The sequence below is a fragment of the Chanodichthys erythropterus genome, chromosome 10 (genome assembly GCF_024489055.1).
Source record: "Chanodichthys erythropterus isolate Z2021 chromosome 10, ASM2448905v1, whole genome shotgun sequence".
Lineage (NCBI taxonomy): Eukaryota > Metazoa > Chordata > Actinopteri > Cypriniformes > Xenocyprididae > Chanodichthys > Chanodichthys erythropterus.
In genome coordinates, this window is record NC_090230.1 from 49,587,709 (window position 1) to 49,611,574 (window position 23,866).

Here is a 23,866-nt window from a genome sequence, read left to right on the forward strand (position 1 = left end):
AAGTACAATTGCAGGGTGTTTTTATTTAATACATAAATATGTAAATGTATTGGTAGTATATTTAGCACAAAATAAATGTATTTCAAATACATTACAGGTGCTGGTCATATAATTAGAATATCATCAAAAAGTTTATTTATTTCACTAATTCCATTCAAAAAGTGAAACCTGTATATTATATTCATTCATTACACACACACTGATATATTTCAAATGTTTATTTCGTTTAATTTTGATGATTTTGATGAAAATCCCAAATTCAGTATCTCAGAAAATTACAATATTACTTGAGACCAATACAAAGAAAGGATTTTTAGAAATCTTGGCCAATTGAAAAGTATGAACTTGAAAAGTATGAGCATGTACAGCACTTAATACTTAATTGGGGCTCCTTTTGCCTGAATTACTGCAGCAATGCGGCGTGGCATGGAGTTGATCAGTCTGTGGCACTGCTCAGGTGTTATGAGAGCCCAGGTTGCTCTGATAGTGGCCTTCAGCTCCTCTGCATTGTTGGGTCTGGCATATCGCATCTTCCTCTTCACAATACCCCATAGATTTTCTATATGGTTAAGGTCAAGCGAGTTTGCTGGCCAATTATAAACAGGGATACTATGGTCTTAAACCAGGTACTGGTAGCTTTGGCACTGTGTGCAGGTGCCAAGTCCTGTTGGAAAACGAAATCTGCATCTCCATAAAGTTGGTCAGCAGCAGGAAGCATGAAGTGCTCTAAAACTTCCTGGTATACGGCTGCGTTGACCTTGCACCTTAGAAAACACAGTGGACAAACACCAGCAGATGACATGGCACCCCAAACCATCACTGACTCTGGAAACTTTACACTGGACCTCAAGCAACGTGGATTGTCTGCCTCTCCTCTCTTCCTCCAGACTCTGGGACCCTGATTTCGAAAGGAAATGCAAAATTTACTTTCATCAGAGAACATAACTTTGGACCACTCAGCAGCAGTCCAGTCCTTTTTGTCTTTAGGCAAGACGCTTCTGACGCTGTCTGTTGTTCAAGAGTGGCTTGACACAAGGAATGTGACAGCAGAAACCCATGTCTTGCATACGTCTGTTTGTAGTGGTTCTTGAAGCACTGACTCTAGCTGCAGTCCACTCTTTGTGAATCTCCCCCACATTTTTGAATGGGTTTTGTTTCACAATCCTCTCCAGGGTGCGGTTATCCCTATTGCTTATACACCTTTTTTCTACCACATCTTTTCCTTCCCTTTGCCTCTCTATTAATGTGCTTGGACACAGAGCTCTGTGAACAGCCAGCCTCTTTTGCAATGACCTTTTGTGTCTTGCCCTCCTTGTGCAAGGTGTCAATGGTCGTCTTTTGGACAACTGTCAAGTCAGCAGTCTTCCCCATGATTGTGTAGCCTACAGAACTAGACTGAGAGACCATTTAAAGGCCTTTGCAGGTGTTTTGAGTTAATTAGCTGATTAGAGTGTGGCACCAGGTGTCTTCAATATTGAACCTTTTCACAATATTCTAATTTTCTGAGATACTGAATTTGGGATTTTCCTTAGTTGTCAGTTATAATCATCAAAATTAAAAGAAATAAACATTTGAAATATATCAGTCCATGTGTAATGAATGAATATAATATACAAGTTTCACTTTTTGAATGGAATTAGTGAAATAAATAATCTTTTTGATGATATTCTAATTATATGACCAGCACCTGTATAGTATTTTTTATTTATTTATTTATTTATTTTTCACTAGGGTGTGTGGGTGGGAAGAACACTTATTTTAGAAATGTACAGTGCAGGGGAAGATTAAATGGCTCCAGAAACAGTACTGTGTGGTAGTAGTGGGAAGTGCTGTTTGTAGTACGTGGTGCTTGAGCTTGCTGTATACACAGATCAGATCTTTGGATTTAGCTGATCTTGCTATATATTGTAAATATTGTACAGTTTTTTTTTATTTATTTATTAAATTTTTTATTGCACATTTATTGTGGAACTTTCACTGTGTGGTACATATAAATCACCCTCAAACCTTACTCAGCGGTTTCCCTCATCACTGCTGGCTTTCATCCTCCAGTCCAATCTTAACACCTCCTTTAAAATAAGAAAAGGTCATGTAATTTACATATGTTTTCTTAGCTTAATTACTGAAATATTTTATCCAGAAAAACTTACAAATGAGAACAAACAGGCATTTTAGCATAAAGGAGCCAAGTTATGTTTAAATAAAATATATTCAAACTACTGTGGGGAAAAATATTTAGTTACACTGCATTTATTTTCAGCTTTGAAAAAAAATTAAATTGAAAATTTTATATTTTCTTTCAGTTTTCACAGATTTGTTGAAAAATGTCTAAATTAACTGTCACTAGGCCTCTAGTTTAGTTATTTTCTGTTTTGCAAAAGAAAAAACATATTAAAAAATACAAAATAGGTTATATATGGATTATAGGTACTAGTGTTACACAATTAACCGAATTGCGATTACGATTACGCATGCCACGATTTCGTAATCATTCAAAGGCGCGATTACATCAATAAATATCCACTTACATTATTCTGCATGCTTAAGAGGTGTGTTTAGAGCATGTTACGTTGTGAGAGGTGAATCATGACTACTTCAGAGTGTAAATGTCTAACCTAGCACAAAAGGTACTACCAGTGACGTAAGTGTACGCTGATTGGTCGAACGAATGCGTAACACCAGCACGTGCCTTTTTTAAAAAGCCGTGTACACAGCCTATTTATTTACTCCACTAACTAACTCTACAAACATGGAAAAAAGTGATAGATAGACCTCTCAAACTTACACTAAAAAGAAAATCCAGCGCGACTTTGAGCGGACCAAGCGAAACATGATTATGTATTTCTGCCCAGTTATAGCGACATTGAGCATCAACCACAGCAAAAGGTCATATTTTTTCTTATACTGTCCACTTTCTTTGTATAACAGTTCTAGCTAACAACGTATTAGACATGACTGTTAAACAGATCGTAAGCTAATGAAGATGGAGAATGCAAGCACTGAGAGATTGAGAGATAACCAGTACAAATAAACATTCCTCAAATGCCTGATGTATCATATTTGATACTCACATTTTAACTTGACTTTTAAGAAACTGATGTACTATTAAGATAATCAAATCTTCATTGATTCAGTCCAGTAAAGGCCCTGATATACTTCAAACAAAGTTATTTTTCATTATTCGTTTAGGAGTAAAACGAAGTTCGAAATGCGTGACCAGCGATATCCTGTAATAGAACATCTGACGCCGCCCACACTGCTGAGAGCGACGGTTGAATGAATATGTAAAACTGCAAGCATTTTTATAGAAAGCATAAGAAAAGCGTGTGATCATAACAACATTGGTATGTTAGTGGTATGTTAGCATGAGCTCTGCAAATTAGCACTCCAGTCACATTTATTTGTATAGCACTTCATTCAATAGATTGCTTAAAAGCAAGCAGCTTTAGTGTATCAAACATGAAAAACAGTGTCAGTGCCTCATTTCATCTGAAGCACAACTTCATTTTGTACTATAAAGTGGAGCTCTTACCTCAACAAACACTACAGAGGAAATGAGTCTGAGATTAGTTCCACGCAAATGAAGGCGGAGCCTCGGCGCACACCTCCTATTACGTTATCGTCACGGACCAATGGTAGTACAAAGGTGTTTTGCAGCTGGAGCGAACTTTTCCTGAAAGTTCACTTTGGCAAGCCATTTCGAACTTCCAAAAAAAACACAAAACAAACTTCATTTTGGCCTGATTTTGTTCAAAATGACGTCACATCAGTTCTTTCTTCGATTTCGCTTGAAGTATACCGGGGCCTTAAGTGTTTATATTAATATATCACTAAGAATATAAAACTGATTCAAACGCTTACTTTATAAAAAATCATTAAAGACTTCACAGCAAAAAAGAAATGTGTACACGATTTTTAGAATGATAATGAAGGCCTGTTTACTTGCTAAACAAGTATAAACTTCCAAGACATGTAATACATTGCGTACAACAGGTTTTTCAGCAAAGTTTTGATCAAGTTGATAATTTAGAGTCTTTAGAAATGTTAGTATCAAATATAGTACAGTAGTCTTTATAGAGTTAATGACACATACTAGAATGTCTTTGTTTACATAAGCATTGCAACACCATAAAAGAAGGAGAAACCGTGCCCTTTGTTCATTGGTTCTCATGTGTATCGTCAATGCGACAGATTTAAATGTGTAAAAATGTACAGGATTTGAGAACTAGGGCAGTCTCCCACACCACCTTTACAGAACTTCTACAATACTCGTCCCACACCTTGAGACTACTGTTATACAGTAACTGTCTTTAGTAGTATAATTTTTAACTGTGAACTATCTTCCAAGCTATTCCATCATAGTCTATTAATAGTGATGCAAAAAACAATTCCGGAGGGAGCTCCTAAAGTCTAGCGCACGCTTGAGAGCTTTGTCATCTCTCCCCACAATCCCATTATATATCAGGTCCTTAAAGCAATTTGAGGCTGAGCTCCATGCATGCCTTCCAGCCAGAAGCTTTAGGGACTGAGATATTAACTCTGAAATGGAGGTTTAAGAAGGAAAAAGGTGTCCACTTGGGAGTGGATACTGAGGATTAATTTCTCAAGTGCTTTTCTTTCTTTCTTTCTTTCTTTTTTTTTTTTTTTTTTTTTTTTGGTGTTTTTTTTTTTGTGTGTGTGTGTGTGTGTGTGTGTGTGTGTGTATGCCTCTCTCCTTTCCCTTCCACCTCCACATCACAGCTTAATATTCCGACTGCCTCTCCCACTGTCACTCAATATTTTCAAAACAAGGACTTTCAGAACACAGCACAAATGAAATGCAATTTAGGACACAGAGCCCAAGTGTTTGCCTACCTCTAAATGCAAACACTTGCATTTGGGCCGACCAGTGCATCCCTTTGTATAAAGAATTTTTGCAGGCATACACCTGCATTAAATGGTAATATTCAGAAAACTTGACACTTACGTGCCACTGACACAGCTCCACCTTCTAATGTTGTAAAAGAGACCTATGTTATTATTTTATGTTATGCTGTGAAGGATGCATACTCTTCTCACAGGAAGTCATATTTTTCCAGTTGAAAATCTCAGGTATATACCTCTCATATGTTATGAAATGGGTTTTTCTCCCCAGCCTTAAAAGAATCGGCAGATGTCTCGGGTGCCCTCTGATATGAAAAATTCAATTTAAAAGGATGAGAGAGAGAATGGTGCCTGGGCCTATTTTCATTCTCTCACACGAAGAGATATGAGAATGATGTTCTATTGTGAGGGGGAAATGATGCCAATCGAACTGCAGAGAAATTCCTTCATAATTCAATTCAATTTCCTCCAAATCCCAATGGCGGCCTACAGTTCCAGAGAGGTGGGGTGGGGGAGAGATGGAGAGATTGTGAGGGAGGCAGAGAGGGAGTGACAGATGCCAGGTGAGAAAAGGGAGGAGAGAAAGGTAAAATATAGAGGGTGTGAAGGAACTGGGAGTAGAGAAAGGTTAAAATTTAGATGGTGTGAAGAAAGTAAAGGTGAGATGGAGAGGTGTTATAAGAAGTGTAGATTAGAGTGTTTGTTTCACATCTCGTCTCTCTGATGGACAGGAGGCCGAAGAGTTTGAAAGGTTATGGGTTCACAGCAAGGTCAACAATGACAGCCATTGTGACAGTCAAGTGAATGCCAAAGCTGGTCTAGACCAGTGCTTTTAAAATTTGCAAATCCCTCACACAGACTCTTTCATCTTAGGGCCCCTCAATATAAATGTATTCATTTTAGAACAATTTAAAGGGTTAGTTCATCCAAAAATGAAAATTCTGTTATTAATTATTCACCATCATGTTGTTCCAAACCCGTAAGACCTTCGTTCATCTTTGGAACACAAATTAAGATATTTTTGATGAAATCCAAGAGCTTTCTGACCTTTGATATAGATGGCAATGTTATTCCCACTTTTAAGGCCCAGAAAGGTAGTAAAGACATTGTTAAAATAGTCCATGTGACTACAGTGGTTCAACCTTAATGTTATGAAGCGACAAGAATAATGTAAACCCGGAAGTGCTGCACTGTGTTTACTATGTCACCTGCGTGGGAGACTGACATGGAAGAGAAGAAATTGTTGAAAAAAGTTCTTATTTTTGTTTGTTTGTTGCACACAAAAAGTATTCTCGTCACTTCATAACATTAAGGTTGAACCACTGCAGTCACATTGAATATTTTAAGAGGCCAGAAAGCTCACGGATTTCATCAAAAATATGTTAATTTGTGAAGATGAACAAATGTCTTACGGGTTTTGATTGACATGGGGTGAGTATTTAATGACAGAATTTTCATTTTTGGGTGAACTAACCCTTTAATTAAGACATTACTACATTATATAATGTTTTATAGCTCTTTTTTTTTTCAAGTCATATTTTTATCAACAGTATTTTTATATTAAAATAGTTTAATTGTCATGTTGTCATTGGTATTTATATATGTAATCAAAAGAAAAAAAAAAATCAGGAAAATTCCCTAAGAATGCATTATGCTTGTTTTTAGTCTTTTTTTTTGGTCAATTCACTAAAGAATTATGTAAATCATACAGGCGTACTTCTCTTTATAATGTGATCATCAACATTTGATTAATAACTGCTGCCATGATCAATAGAAAATGTGCACAAACATCTCTTTGTCATAAAAAGAACAAATAGCGCTAAATTTTGTGAATAAGGCTAGACACAAGAAGTGTGTTCACATTCATACTATTTCAGCACATTTACCCGGGCGTTCTTCAAAATATCTTCTTTTGTGTTCTGCAGGATACATACAGATTTGGAATAACATGAGAGTGAGTAAATGAGATGCAGATTTTTTATTTTCAAACTACAAACTAACTCTTTATCTGAATTGTGAGTGGTTAAGACCTAGATTTTTCATGTTGAAAAAAAAAAAAAAAAAAAAAAATTAAAAATGCTGTGCACAAATTGATTATACTGTATATTAGGGGTGTGCTGTATCTGTAACAATGTCAAAATTATTAGTATCAGTTTCAGATAAAACTGTGAGTGGGCGTGGTTTTAACTGGAAGTTTGTACTTGAAGACCTTTCTAAATGTAATTCTGTTCCCTTCGTAGTTATCATTTAACAAATATGCCTTACCTAACTCAGAATAATTATTTTTTATTATAATTATAACACTTATTTAAATATCTTCTAATTGTCAGAGCCGATAGCCTCATAGTGCTTCGTGGGACCATTCGCAATCCCAATAAATAAATTCATATTTCTAATTAAAACAATAATAATAGATGTTAAATAAAAGAAAACAAAAACTTTATTTATTTTTTTCCAGAACAACTTTGTGGACAGAGTTATTCACAAACTAAAGAGGAGTCAAACTCTATAGAAAAACAGCTAAGAACATGGAAGTTGAAAGAAAATGTGTATGATTCAGTATCTTGATATTACTCTTGACAGTGAGCTGGTTTCTGAGAGATGCACAGAGATAGCAATGCAGCTTTTTGATTTGCGATCATGTTGGGCTTATTTCATTCATTCGTCAATCCTATCGTTCAAAGTTTAAATCATTTAAATAGACATATCAAATAGTAGAAATATGTAAGATGTAGTATTTTAGTTTATATTTCTCTTGCCAAGCTCTGATTTCTGTAAGACACAGAGACGGCAACGTGGCTATTTCTTGTGCGCTCATTTCATTCATAGAGTTTACACTTCTTCACTTTACACACTCGCTATATTGTTTAGTGGTTTTAGAGGTTTATGTATACCATTTTGTTATCTCCTGGCTCACCTGTTATCCAGCAACCACGAGGCATGACTGTGTCTGCCGAATATTTTTTCTATTATTCGGTAGAATAGTGGTCCCTGGTTTAACCCCTTAGCATTCCTGTAAAATTCCTAAATGCCTAAAAAAGGCATACCCAAAGTCAATTGCATACTGTTCTTGAACCATTTGGAGTATATGCATGGTTTTGGTCTCTTTTTAAAGGTATGTGTGCCGTGGGCGGTACAGTGGAACGCTAACAGGTTTTTTCAGGCATTAAAACCAACAACTTGTATAGACTTTTCAATGATGTGTCTGGAAAGGTCTGTTGTGTTGTCTGCTGTGATATATTATGTGGTAGATATTGAAGGTTGTTTTCTCAGCTGCTGTCCTATGGTTAATTTAGAGATCTTTCCTGCCCTTGTGCACCCACACTGAGTAGGAGATGTAGTGTGAACCTCTGTGCTCTCGCTTGGTTAAAGTCGGTGGGTGAACTCTTGCCGCCATGCGTTAGTCAAAGGGGATCTGAGCGAGCGTTCAGGCTGCAGGGCTGCAGGCGTGTGCGAGGATCAATGAGCCGCTGCTTCAGAAGGCATGTAGAGCAGAGGAAAAATGAGCTGCGCAAACAAACATGACAATGAAGGAGTGCACCTCGGAAGAGAAGCAGCCAGCATAAAATCACAGAGAGCTGGGGGGTGGGGGTTGTTAGGCATATACGGATCCGTTCTTATTTTCCATCTGACTCTCACCTCCTCGGCTCTTTCCTCTTCCATCCTTTAGAGTTGAGTTTCTTCTTTTTTTGTAGATGCAATAGCTTGGAGGCGAGAAGTGTGACACCAGGGTCTTCAAAGAGTCCAGATTTATCAAAGAGACACAGGGAGGAAGAAATGGGGAGTTGGGGAGGAGGCACTCTGGGGATGTGTTTGGAGAAAGAAACAGAATGGAGGGGGTAGTCACGAAAAAGAGGAGAAAGTGAAGACATGAGACAAGAAAAAGAAGAGGAGCAGGTGATTGAAATGAGAGAAGGCAGGAGAAAGCTATTGTCAGACCTGTTTAGCATTCGCTAGTGGCTAATTGCACCAGCAAAGCTCGGTAGATACAAACCCCTCTGTGTATGAGAGAATGCATGAGAGCTTCTCCCTCGATAGATCTCCCTCCCTGCCTAGAAAGCCGCACTCCTAAAGCAGAATGTTTAAAACTGGTACAGGGTTTGAGGCTGCAGCAGCACTGACACAGTAAAAGCCTGCATTGGCCGTACGCAGAGTACAGGGGATCGAGCTGCCACTTCTAATGACAAATCTCATAGTTCACGCCATTTGGTATGACAGCATGCAGGAGTAATGGGCTGAATGAATCACTGGTAGGAAAAGCTCAGCCTCGCCGCCCTGCCTGCAGCTTAAACCACCCTGTGTATCGGCTATCCATTTGTGGAGTATTTCACCTCAAACCACACCTTATGCATGATGAATAGAACAGCACTCCATTATCTGCTCAGAGGCACAACACCCAAGCCCCGCAAGACTTCATCTTGATGCCATATCTGTGGGGAATTATTTCTGTCAAGTGAAGTGCTCTTGCATATTCAGTTTTGCATGTTTTTATTACACTGATCCGATACGCAGTGCGATAACTCAAACCATTTGAAGAAACCGATTTCCGATTTGTTAATTGCATTCAACCTTCAACCTAACCACTGGCTCTACTCTTCATCACAGTGGTAACCCTACAAAACTTACAGAACAGAACACAGAACATTTTTTTCTATTAAGTACAATGAATTTTCATTATTATTTGAGTAAAACAAACTCATTCCCTTTAATTAATTTCACTGTTCGGTTTTACAGCATAGTCCATGTTCTGTTTAGTTTTACTCAGATTCCTTCAGGGCCTCGTTGTCTTTACAAAAGGTAATTGAACCTTTCTTTTGTTTCAAGCCCATTTTAACAGCCAATCCCAGTAACACTTTACCAGTTCTCCATTTCTGTCCTGGAGACAACAGATTAACACTCACCCTCTCCAGTCCAAGTCTCTCTACAATCTACGTCTCAGTCTCTAGTCCAAGACCCTCTCCAATCCAATGCTCCCTGCCTAGTTCTAGCCTCTGTCTCCAAAAGAAGGCTGTATGCCTCTTCCAAATCACTCTCTCCAATCCAAGACTCCCTGCCTAGGTCTAGGCTGTCTCTCCAAAGCAAGACTCTCTGCCTGGTACAAGTCTCTCTCTCTCTCCAATCCAGGACCCTCTCCAATCCAAGATTCTTTGACCCGTCCAAAATTCTCTGCCCAGTCCAAGGCACTCTCCAGTTCAAGACACTCTTCAATCCAAGACTCTGTTCACTCCAGGTCCCTCTAAAATCTTAAAATTCTCTCGCCAGCTCTTCTACCAATCTAAGACTCTATCATGAGACCCCTCTCTCTCCAAAGTACCAAACTCCAGTTATCCAATTCACAGTCATCAAAATCCATGCAGGTCGATTCTAATCAGGGATCACTTTATTCCCGGCATCAGTGCAGAACCTAAGCCAGCAAGAATGCAGACTGGCCCTCTTACATTGAGAGCCAAGGCCCTGTTCCTTTATCTTGGTCCTGCTTTGATGCGCCCCCCACTAACAACACCCCCCAACCCAGCTCTGCAGTGCTCCCCCTGGAGGGAGAGAGAGAGAGAGACTGGACTTGGTGCTGAGACTCTATCCCATTTGCAAGAACTGCAGAGCTGCAGCTTCCAGCGCTATGGGGGGATAAAAGTGCTGACTCTCCAGCAATGCCTGTAGGAGCAGTTTAAGCAAGAATCCATATTTAAATAACTAAATGCCTCTCTTAGGTTTAAATAGCAACGTGTCTGAAGTACAATTCTAGTCGCTGAGAATGCCATTATTCCAGGAAGGTACCTGGGATGGCAATGATATTAGCAATTAAAATATCATAACTGCAATAATGTGCTTTCCCTAATAAAACCGCACTTAAGGATTTTTCCTTTCAAAGTCCCTTACTGTAGATCAAACACTACAATTTGCATACTACATGTGGCCTTGTAATCACTACATCCCTTTACAGTGATCAAGCAGTGCCATTTGCATTTTCTACAAAGCATGATAAGCACATTTTACAAAAGATAAAACAGTGACTAAAACGTGCGCCACCCGAAGAATGGTGTGCATGCAGTCCCTTGCACATCAAAGACTACAAATTAATAAGAAAATTAAAAAAGGAAATACATTAAAAAGTTTCTGCCCCAAGACAAAAAGCCCTGTGGTTCTCCCTTGTATCTCTTTCTCTTTTCCACACAGGCACACACTCCTTGTATGAAAGCTTTGACAACAGAGGGACTCGTGCTGCGAGTCCATGTCTGAGTTTGCTAAGGAAGTCGATGTAATTACTTTCCAGTGAGAATGTTCGTCTACGCACTTCAGTGCCTCACTAACCGTAAATACCAGGGCACAAGGGAGCACACGAAGAACAGGCATACAACTCATATGAGCATGAGAGAGTAAAGAGTGAGCACAAAGTACAAATGTTTAGTAAAAGTGTATGTATGAGAAATAAGGGGATGTGTGTAAGTGAATAGATTTGGGATGGGCAGAATGACCAAGATCTTATATTACGGTACATGTAATTTTATATTATGGTAACAGTATACAGCATATCACAATATAGTTAATGATGCTGGAAATTCAACCTCTATATACTGTATATATTAAAATATATATTACAATGTTAATGCATGGTTATTTAATATATAAAACATTTTTAGTTTCCAGCAACATGCACTTTATTGTGATATAATAAATCAATAATCCCTAAGAAGCCGTGCTTTACAGTTAATTTACAACAGCTAAGAGGTGTTGTTTAAAACCTCCTTAGCTGTTATAAATTCACTATAAACCACGGCTTCACAGGGCTTATTGCTTTTATAAAACGGTTACCACACAATACAAATATTAAAACCAAAAAAATATGTATCAATGCAACTTTCATGAAGTAAAATCATTAAAAGGCTTCCTCCTGCTGGAAAAAAAATTGTCCCTGACCGTGAACAGCAACAGAAGTTACATTATTATGGCATTAGATGGTGGCAAAGATTGTCTTTAAGAGCGAGGCACACAGTCGCAAAGAATTTTATATTGAAACTTGTTGTGAACACGGAACAAGACGCGAATGACAAATGCTTTGACTTGCGCTGTTAGTGTCAGCAGGGAACGGGGAAACCCACTAACTGTTATAAGGACAAGATCGCTGCGGACATTCAAACTTATTTTTTATTATGAACATAGGAGTGACCTGAAGGAAAATGCTAAATTTGAATGCAGGTAATACTCAGTCACTCAATATCTCTCTCACAATACTCTTCTACATAATGCAGTAAGCTTCAATGAACAAAATCAATAGAGAACAAACATATGTTTACGTTGCTAAGAGTGGTTGCTAAGACCGACACAGCAACATATTCATTCAGTGGTGCAGTGATAGTTATGTAATGCGGTCAGCTGTATGTTTTCAGGAATTTTACAACAGCTTAAAACGCGGCTTAACCAATCAGAATCAAGGGCTGGAACTATCCGTTTTAAAAACAATTTAAAAATACTGTATACTGTTCTCTATACACGCACACATACATTTATATCATGCATGTATACAGTGTGCGTTCACACATTGGTTGAATTCTATAGTACTACAAGTTACAATATTGCAGGACAATCTACAGTTACACTGGATGCACGCAGCTCATTGCAACGCGTCAAAACAAAAACGCTCACATTATAATTAACAAAGCTGTCATGAAATGAACATCTGTGACACTGTTTGGAGAGCATGCTGTCGTTTTTTTCTTGGTGTTGGATTTTTAGAATTGTGCTGCAGATATACTGCGCAGCCCTGGCATGAATGTAAATGAGCAATACGTTGCATGACTAGCTACGCAAATGTACAGATTAATAATATTTGTATGTGCACTGCATTTCTAAACAATTTGGTGCATAAAATTTTCGGAAGTCAAGAAAATAATGTGCATACAAATTGATGAATGAGCTTATAAATAAACATGCTGAATTAGAGGGGGAAAAGAAAGCCTTGCGACTTTGGGATGGTGAAGTACGTAGCCTTAATGGCCTCTCTATATGTTTTAAATGGCCGTGTTAATGGGCTTTTTATATGAACTGAAATTGCTCTCTTAATGGCCCTAATTCCTACTCTAAAATGGTTCTGTTTGCCAGTCTGTGTGTGTGTTTGTACGTGTGTGTGCAGCCTGGCACTATCGATCCCTCCCTGCAGTCGACGAGCTTTGAGCTCACACAGAATAGGGAATGGAGGCTTTTCTGCAGGATTCTATGATTTCCACTATTTTATGAGCTCTGCGCCTCTGTATTTCAGCATGAGTGTTTGCCCTCATTGGCCTTGTGAAAAACAATGCGGTCACCTAAGCAGTGATATCAAAGGAGAATTATATTGCTTTCCCCCTCTGCCGAGAAATGCTCTCAAAGTGATTCCCTCTTTACCATTTCCCCTCAATTTGAACAAAATGTTTCCTCATTAGCCGCCCCTCTGGAAATTACATATTGAAAATGCCCGTCTGCTGAAGTGTGATATTACAAATTTAGTGGTCAATTAGCCTAGTTTTGGGGCCTAAAGTTATAATTAGATTGTTGTGTGACTGAAGGTCCCTTTTTCCTCTCGATTGCAGCTCCCGCATCGCAGAGTGACGTTCTCCACAGCCAATCCCGTGCAAGATCAGCAGGACTCCTCTCAGCAAAGTTACTATGACAGTGGCTTGGAGGAGTCCGAGACCCCCAGCAGCAAGAGCTCTTCAGGACCCCGTATCGGCCCCCTCGCCCTGCCCGAGGACCACTACGAACGGACCACCCCTGATGGCAGCATCGGAGAGATGGAACACCCAGAAACTGGTAGGAGCTTTAGACTTCTGTTACATCTCATTTGGCAGGGTATCACTGGATCCGATGCAAAGTCCGACTGTGATTTTTTGTCAACACTGCTTTGTTTTGGCCGTAGCTTGATCTATGCATTTAGGGTCAGAAGCAGACTCAGCATGGTCTGTGTCTTGCCCATCAGCAAGCCCTCAATCACAACAGCAAATCATTCTTAATGACCCTCTCACACAAGCGTGCTAATTAAAAACTCAGACTAATGGAGCTTTTGGTCTCCAAATAAATCTGCACTTTGACGTCTGCCCAGACAACAGTGTGCTGATCGTAAACAGCTTCTTTGCTCAAGCCAAACTGCTCACACAGCAGCTGCTGGAGTCATAAAACAATAAGACGGAAAACGAAACACAAAAAGAAAATACAAGGACTAAGCAGGATAGTCTAATGTCAATTTCGTTCAGCCATTACTAAATTCCGCCAGAGACGTACTAGCCATTCTTTCTGTAATTCATTTATTTTGTCGTTCTCATAACCAGAAACATCCTCGCAGCAGCTGCCATTTCAAATGTTGCCCTCGCAAATTTGTCTCTGTTCAATTTAATCTCTATTACTACAGCATTGCTTCCATAATACCACTTTTTCGCACCTATCTCCTTCTGAATTTTTCTCTATTAGTGCTGTTGTGCTGAATTACCATGCTGATATCCCTCTGGATGTGTCTGTGAGCTTGTGTTAATATTTTAGCTGTGAAATATACCTTAGTCTTCTCACGTCAGTATTTTAACATGCTCCGTGAAACACAGTGTCGTGTTGATTTCACACTGGGAACCTGCGCCACGTGTGGGGTGTGTCTGCCAGCCCCACAGACGTGCTTCGGATTCTAGGGGAACCATTTAGGAAGTGAAATGTCAGCACTGCATGTGACTGGCTCTGTGTTCTGCAGAGAAAATCCTACGGCAAATGAACACATGACCTTCTGTTGGTACATTGCCTTGTGGGTCTCACCTATGTCTGATGTGTGATATCTTCAGGAAACCTTGAATGGAGTGCCTTTGAAAGGAATATTCCACCCCAAAAAATATCAGAATCAGAATATTAATAATAAATATATAAAAATATAGATTATTCTCTCACCCTCATGTTGTTCAAAACCTGTATTCTGGTATTTTTATCATGGTTTGATGCGGCATCATGGCTAGATGTATCGTCTCGTTCCACTCTCAGGGAACCGGGTTACATACATAACCTAAGACATTTTTTTATAAGGATGTCAACCTCTAAAAGTACCATAAAACTTATCCACTATAAGTCTTCTGAAGCCATTCAATAGGTTTGTATGATGAACATAAATGTAAGTTATTATTCACTGATAATCTTCATCTACACTGTGGTTCTCAAATATGATGCCAGTGTATAATCAGTCAGGAATGCAAACCCATTAGAGATGCAAAAGGTGAAAAAGATGTGATCTCTAGAGCTTTAAAATGTGGATTTACAATCAATTTTTGCTTGAGGATACTGAAAAATTCACCCAAGACTCTATATGTTTTGTTGTTGTTGTTTAAAAAATCTCTAAAAAATTTCTCAGGCTACTTTTTAATGGAACCCATTTAATATGATTGTACAAAAATAATAATAATGATAAATATTATAGAAATGTATTATCATAATAATTAGAGATGCACTGAATTTCGGCCACTGAAAATTATCGGCAGAATTGTTTTAGATATATAATTTATAATTTATAATATTTATTTATTTGAATATATATGAAAATATATTCAAATGTAATTATATTTTAATATATTTTCTGTCTAATTTTGGTGTGTTATTTTAAATAAAAGTGTGGTTATTTTATTTTATTGGCTTGCATTTTTTTTTTTTTTGACTCATTAAAATTTAATTAAGAAGTCTAATATTAATACAATTATACAAAAAGAAAAATTAATTTAAAATAAGAAATAATTAATTATTAAAAAAAGAGTAATTTTCGGTTTTGGTTTCGACCCAGAATTTTCATTTTGGTGCATCACTAATAATAATAGTATTGTACTGTAAAATAAACAAAGAGTATTTAATAATAATAATTATACCTGACCCAAACTCACAGCACATGTGGAGATGAAGCATAAATTAAACTGACTTTGGTCTTTTAAACTGTTATAGTGGTTTTGTGTGTCCTATTGAAGTCTACCAATATTTTTGTGTGTATTCTAAACAACAAAAGCATAAGGGTGAGTAAAAAAACAAAAAAAACTTCTCCTTTAAAGACTAAAGCCCCAGGTATACTTTAGCCATCCGCGTTTGTGCACCGTCCGCATGACAAAATGTTCGCCCAAGAGACCGTGCGTGCGCAAGCGCAAGCAGGAAAGAAGAGTCCACTAGGTGGCAATATGCACAGTACTGAGCACAATGTACAGTCGTCGAAGAAGAGTGTGTAAAGAGCAATTCAAAAATAAGACGAGTAAACTCAAAAGCATGCCTTCTCCATCGTTTTTGATTCCTGTTCTCTTGGTGTATCTTCTGAACTATGTTGCAATGGTGACTGCACTATTTTTCTTCTCCAATCCTGCCCAATGAGTGTCCGGTTGTCTGGTAATATGGTAAAAAGTGTCATCCGCGCGCATCCTTGGTTTAGTATACTTCGAAAGATGCACGGATGCGTCTGCGTGCGTGACGCGTCCGGGCGCAGAAAGTGAAGTATACCCGGGGCTTAACGTGGCACAAACTGGCTTTTTGTTTTGGGGAGTGTCACAAGAGTGAGAAGACTGAGGATTGTTGCCATCTTTGATTTGATCCAGTTTGATCTGAGAGTGAGTGAGTCTGACAGCACTGGCGGGTGGGCACGTACACTGATCAGGCAGGGAGGGGAACTGTTAACCAGAGGTAGACCTAATTAAAATATGATTCTCACCTCAGGGAGATTATACAGAAATCCCTCATTGAGAAACGGAGGAGAAAATGATTTTAAAAAGGCTGTTGTCCCCACTCCCCCACCCCTCAAGCCATCTACCATACGGTGCAGCTTCCTGCCCCCTATTTATTTTTGCGGTGAGATTTGAGTGACAGGGTGACAAGCAGGGCTGGTGGAGGGTTTTGTTCGCTGCCGTTGGGCTGATTGACAGGTGGGGGGTGGGGAGTGCTCGGTGTGTCACTCCGTTTAAGCTGGATGAAAAGCAATATGTGAACTTCACACACACCATTCCTGTGTGTCTGTGGCCCACAGCAGAAATGACACCGTGGATCCCCGAAGCTGTTTGGCCTTTGGTTATGAAAAGTCTCCTTTTTTTTTATGTTGCTGATGTTGGCCCCTTCGTGCAGGAAACGATGGTGTTTTATGATTTGCTCTGACCTTTGTTACCACCCCTGCAGATTCTCGATTCTCAATGACAGTGCTGGAACACAATGCATTGTTCTCTTTCCTATTTTATTTATACAGTGAACACCTGCAGCCTGTGACTGATTCAGTGACCAACTGCAACACTAAACCAATCATTTCTTCAGCCCTGGACAACGTGTCAAATATCGTCCATCTCTCAGGCTGAGCAAATGGCAGATGTAATATTTCACATGCCCTTCACGGGATATTTGACACAACAACCATTGTTAGCTGCTATCAATACAGAGCACAATATACATGATACCTCTAATCCATCCATAAGACCGCAAACTGACATACCAAGAGCTCCGCTAATGTTTCAGCCTGTCACTATACCTCTCCTTTGTCAATCGACTAATGATTGATTGGTGTCATCTTGACAGTGTTATGCAGTACATAGGAGAGCCTAGTGATTTATAACATGCATATATTGCTTTCACCACAACAGCCGCAAACTGTTGATCACACAGTTTGACATTATTCGTCTACAATTTTTTTATACCAAGAGTGGGGTGGCCAGTATATACACTCTTGAATAAAGGTTCTTTATTGGCATTGATGGTTCCATGAAGAACCCTTAACATCCATGGAACCTTTCAATTGGACAAGAGGTTCTTTATAGTGGAAAAGGGTTCTTTAGATTATAAAAATGTTCTTCACGCTGGTTCTTTAAAGAACTGTTAAGTAAAAGGTTATTTGGGGAAACAAAAATGGTTCTTCTATGGCATCACAGCCAGTTGTTATCTCAGAATACACCCCGACAGGATGATCAGGACCCCGACTTTGAAGCAGAGGGGTCTTGCATCAGCCCGAAGGGGTTTGTTTTGAGATAACAACCGGTTGGCTGTACATTATCCTGCTTATTACGTGGATACTTGCCAAATAAGTAAATAATTAGACACAAAATTTTAATATGAGTCGAAATATTTTATTAGCTCTTTAAACGCAAAGCTTCCACGGAGAGAGCAGTTGCTGGCATGGCAAGTTCAAACTAGATGGACATTTAAGGGATACGGTACAGTCATGCCACATAAATATTTATGGGGAAAAGGGATATTGATCTGAGATGAAACTTTTAAAATCATACCTGTTTGTTATCTTATAATCCAACAGTGTACAAAACAGTAGTCGCAAAATGGCAGCAGCTGCATTTGTATAAAACGAGAGAGCGAGTCCACGATACTGGATGACATAATTAAGTAATGTACACAAAATATTGATTGAGTTTTAATATTTTATTAGCTCACCAAATGCAAAACTTCGACTACGAAAAAACGTTCTTATCAAGCGTATAGCGCTGCTAACTTCAGGTTGTTATCGGGGAATAACATACCGCTGGATGGCGCGATTGACCAATCAGAATCAAGTATTCCATAGAGCCGTGTAATAAGTCACTGATAATCAGCCAATCAGAAGCAATTATCAGATTTTACATATAATTTCACATTATCATATATCCTCCATATAATCACTAATCGACATGATCCAAAACAAAATATATAATATTAGAATATACAATATATATAATTTTAAAACATTTATTTTTATATATGCTGTTGATATAGAGCCTTATTTAACATCATTTATCACATAACTCATTTAAGCTATAACATTCTTTTAATGCAGTATCCAGAAAATTACAGATTATAAAACAGTTAGTTCCGGTCCTTGATTATGAGCCACGTTCAAAGCCTTTGTAAATTACTCTACAAACACACCTGTGACCACATTACATCAGTATCACTACGCCACTGTGTCTCCAATCCACTTCGTGCCTATCAATGCCTCTTAGCTGTTCTAAATTCACTGTAAACCACTGCTTCACAGGGCTTTAATAAACAATAGGTGTCATTTATGCAGTTTCCATTGTCTTTTCCACTTTCCCAGCAATGCTGATTTTGAATGTCTCCACAACTTTATGAAAGCTTGTGGCAGATATCTATTTAACACATCTCGAATTACTTCAGTATGGATTTGTTTTGTTAGTGTGTGTTAAAATGAGTAACTATACGGTGCTGGAATTTGTTATTTTTACTGCTTTATGTTGGTTGTGGTTGTTATCAGTTGTGGAAAATGACATTTTCTGTCCAGCATACACCTCTCAGACTTGCACTCTAATTTGTTGCTTTTCAGTGATTTACTATCCATTCTAGTGACATTACAAAACAAAATGCAAACAAATGTCAACCCAGTCCCGATATCAGAACCTGTATTAGAACAAATTAGAACTCAAAGCGATAATGTTAATACTAGACCATCAAGTCACAGTTATTGTTCAATTGCTGATCCTGCAAAATCCCAGGAATGACAGTGGTAGATCAGATTAAATATGTGGCGAGTTGAGTGGACCACTTCAGAACAGTACAAGATTATGTTAAATTGTTTGTGCCTGACCTAATTTATATTCATGAGACAAGCCTACGCCATTTTGTGACGTCACAACTAGCACTTGTGTGAATTCTAACTGTGACACCCATGCTAATCAAGTCTTTTTTTGTGTGCTACAGAAAACACACTTCTCTCTAACATCAATGTAATGTAAATTTACACTTTTGACATTTCTCATTATGCAGTTTGCAGCAGCGTTATATCGTTCTATCAGTAAATATCAAATTTGAGCTCAGGCAGTTGTCAGACATATTCTTATTCTTAAGAAGTCAACAAAACCCACCATCTCTTCTGTGCGAACACCAGTCGGTTGCAGGGGTTTACACTGGATGCTGGAAGAGAAAGTCTTTGAAGTGTGTTTCCATGGCACCCGTGCGATTCCCCTTTGATCCTGGATCAGATTGAAGTGTATGATGTAATTTGGTGGTATATGGTGGGGGAGAGAAGGGGCGGTGGTCTTAAATTCTAGGATTCAATGATTTAGTGGAAGGAAAATGTTTTCTGTTTTGTGCTCTCTTCCTCCCCCTCTCCCTTCCCTTTCCTTTTTCTGTCTGTCTACCTGTCTCGCTGAGTCTTTGTATCTTCTTCTGTCTCTCTATCTCTCTCTATTGCTCTGTCTTCCCCCTGTTGTCGGATCTCATTTTTGTCTCTCTTCTTTTTCAATCTGTCTCTCTCTCTCTCTCTCTTGCTCAAGGCTTTTCTCCTTAGAGAAAAGGCTCAGACAGGCTTCCTGAGATCTGTGATACACAATTTGATTTTCATGTAACATGATCTGTTACTATTGATTTCTATGGTTCTCATTTTGGTGTTAACATTAGCCCTGGTTTTTGGTTTGCTCTTGCTTTTTGTTCTGTACTGTTTCCCTGATCTTCCTTTGTATATTAAAGTACTGTGATACAAATGCACAAAACACTTTTCTGCACATGTTTAAGTACAAAAACCTGCATTAACCACCAGCAATCCAGTTTATCTTGGCCCTAAATGCATTGAAGTACCACTGCACTGTATTTAAATTAAGAAATTTACTTTTCTTTTTTTTCTCCCCAATGTAAACACCTAATTTCTATTTAAATGAAGCTTATAATAGATTAGCTTACACTTTACTTTAAGGTGTCCTTGTTACAGTGTAATTATACATTCAAACACTGAACAATATTAATTAACAACGTGTACTTAGGGTTAGGTTTTTAGGGTTTGGTTTAGGGTTAGTGGCATATAATTATGCATAATTGCTGTTGTAAATATTATAGTAAGTACATGTAATGTGTAACAAGGACCTTATTCCTTATTTACAAAACTACTTGCTTGGCACAATTAATGTCATTACTGTCTGTGGAATTGTAGCAGAGGCCAGCTAGTAAGAGCTGTGCAAGTAAACCTCACTTCCCTGACCTCAAGAGGCGCACTGGTGACTGACACTAGACTGTGGTCTTTAGCGGCCCTTGTTAGCGCGCCTGCCTCTCATGATGGAAACACCAGTTCAATTCCCGCTTGTTGCGGACAGTGCAAGTAGAACCGGAGGGGTTATATTGGTGCCTTGACCTGGGCGCGAGTGAGGTGAGTGTAACAGAGGCCAGCTAGTAAAAGCTATGTGAATAAACCTCACTCCCCTGGCCTCAAGAGGCATGCTAGCAACTGACACAATAGGCTGCAGTCTTTAACATTCCTTGGTAGCGTGCCTGCCTCCCATGATGGAAACGTCAGTTCAAATCCCGCTTGTTGTGAACGGCGCAAGTAGAACAGAAAGGGGTTATATTGGTGCCGTGACCCAGATGGGAGTGAGGTGAGTGTAACGGAGGCCAGCTAGTAAGAGCTATGTGAATAAACCTCACTCCCCTGGTCTCGAGGCACGCTAGCAACTGACGCCACAGGTTGCAGTCTTTAGCGGTCCTTGTTAGCGTGCCTGCCTCCCATGATGTAAACGTCAGTTCAAATATCTCTTGTTGCGGACGGCACAAGTAGAACCAACGAGGTAATGTTGGTGCCGTGACCCGGATGGGAGAGAGGTGAGTGTAACTAAGGCCAGCTAGTAAGAGCTATGCGACTAATGGTCTTTAATGGTCCTTGTTAGTGCGCCTGCCTCCCATGATGAAAACGCCAGTTCAAATTCCGCTTGTTGCGGATGGCGCAAGTAGAACCATAGAGGTTATAATGGTGCTGTGACCCGGATGGAGAGAGGTGAGTGTAATGTAGGCCAGCTAGTAAGAGTTGTGTGAATAAACCTCCACTGGCCTCAAGAGGCGCACTAGTGACTGAAGCCAGAGGCTGCAGTCTTTAGCTCCCTTGATTGCGCGCCTGCCTCCCATGGCGGAAACGCCGGATCGAATTCCACTCGTTTGGATGGTGCAAGTAGAACCGTAGGAGTTACAGAAGGCAAATGGTAAGGGCAATATCATTTAAAAGAGATGTTTGCATAAATTTGCAATTGATCACAGCAACAGTTTTTAACAATTTAAAGAGTCCCTTGAAGTGAAGTACACTGAAAAAAAATTGGTGTAGAATTTAATTTGAAACAATTTGCATTTAGAAGTAGAAGCAGTACGTCTGCTGTAGTGGCCAAGAGGGGTTTCCAGATGAAGGCCACGGAGGCAGCGTCACCATGGCCCCCAGAACACCCGGCGCCACCATGGCCTCCCGAACTACTGGCACCTTCCTGGCCCCCCGAACTGCAGGCGTCACCCTGGCCCCCCGAACTGCCGGCGCCTCCGTGGCCCCCCGAACTGCAGGCGTCACCCTGGCCCCCCGAATTACCGGCACCACCCTGGCCTCCCCGAACTGAGGCTTCCTGTCCTTATTAGTCACGCCCTTGCCAGCCTCCAGAGTGCCCACCCTCCCACCCCTGTTGATAATATACGCCACGGGATGCGCCTTCCGGGAGGGCGGGGTACTGTCACAGTTTGAGTTGTGTTTTGTCCTGTTAAGTTGCATATGTCTAGAGTTTGTTTTTCTTTGGTCACATGTTCCACTTTGTTCTCAGTTTCCCGCCACTTGTTTGTTTCTATTGTTTCTGATTTGATTAGTGTTTGAGTTCAGCTGTGTCTTGTTAATTAGTATCGTTAGATCTTCTGTTCTCTGTGTATTTAAGCCCTGTGTTTGTTCAGTTCCTTTGTCAGTTCTCTGTTGCATTTACCCAGTTGTTCTGTTTGGTTTTCCCTATTCAAGAGTGTTCTGTATTTGTTTAAGTTATTGTAAATAAACCTCACTGCTTGCAATTAGATCCTACACCTCATCCTTTGCTGCAGCCAGTGGTTACAGTTGCTAGTAAATTTCACAAATAATTACAAAGAAACGGCTAGTAATACATTGAATTAAATGTGAAATTTGGAAGTAGAAAGACTAAAATAGTATTTTCATATAAAACATACTCCAATAAACAAAAATATTTGTTTTCAGTGTAATGGTCCCAGTAAATTATGCCAGATCACAATCCTCCACAACCTAACACTCAACCAACAAAATAGAGAAATGCAGTGTGAAATTTCCATTCAGTCATTACCTGATTTACATAATTCAAATAGTGAATTGGATGCAAAAAAAAAAATTGTTTTTTTTCCCCCCATGTGCCCTGCTTCAGAGCCTGGCTAAAGACTTTCCATAAACCAAATTTGTAGAAAAGCATTGATTTTGTTAAATGAACATTTGCCCAAGCAGCCATACATATTTATGTAGTGATGAGTAATTTGCATTGCTACATCACCATATGTAGGCAGATAAATGATACAGCGCTGTATAATAATTAGATTAATGTTAATTACAAATCATTTTAGACTTCATAGTTAATAAACAGGAAAAAGTCATTGCTTCCCTTGGACTGAATGATTGTCAGCCTTTTTAGTTGTATTGAATGCAGTCTTTCAATAAATCTGTCATCATCTTGGACATTATTAGAATTGATGAGCATCATTAGTTTAAGTGCTGGCTAATGCTTATTAGTATCAAATTAGCATTACGATGAAAAATGAACTTAAAATCAAAAGTCTACAGTATATGGCGGGACACTTTTTCTTGCAGATCTCATCAGTGGTTGTTTTCAGCTGTTAGTGTGTTCGTATGTGGCCTCATCAGCTTGAGTTACAGTAAATGCATTACAAATGAACTCGCCTGTATATAAAAACTACAGTGGGGACAACAATGTACTCTAACAGCTTGTGCTTTACTCTAGATGCTATTCTGTATTATTAGTACAGCATTGTGGAGGCCACCCAAAATAGAGATTTCTAGGCTAATGCATATGGGCACACCCAGTTTTGAAAGATTTGATTATGATTTTTCGAGACAGGCAGCGCTAGCGATGAGAATGTCTGCCATAACAGGTTCGGAGTTTTAATCTTCTCTCTTAATTGGACTCGTTTGATTGGACGAGCCAGGTGTACAGAACTCATTTATGTAGGCAATCTGAGTGACAGCCAGCGAACAATGACATGCTCGCAAATGCTGATTTTCTCTTTATTGCGGCTTCCAATTTACTTCCTC

General features: G+C 39.2%; 1 protein-coding gene across 1 annotated transcript in view; it reads left to right on the forward strand.

Annotated features, from left to right (window-relative positions):
- The window catches only part of pcdh1a (protocadherin 1a), a 92,926-nt gene that overhangs the window by 49,993 nt on the left and 19,067 nt on the right, over positions 1–23,866 (forward strand). The window contains exon 4 of the mRNA XM_067399392.1: positions 13,428–13,647. Within this exon, the coding sequence (XP_067255493.1) occupies positions 13,428–13,647 (220 nt within the window). The remainder of the gene's footprint in view (positions 1–13,427; positions 13,648–23,866) is intronic.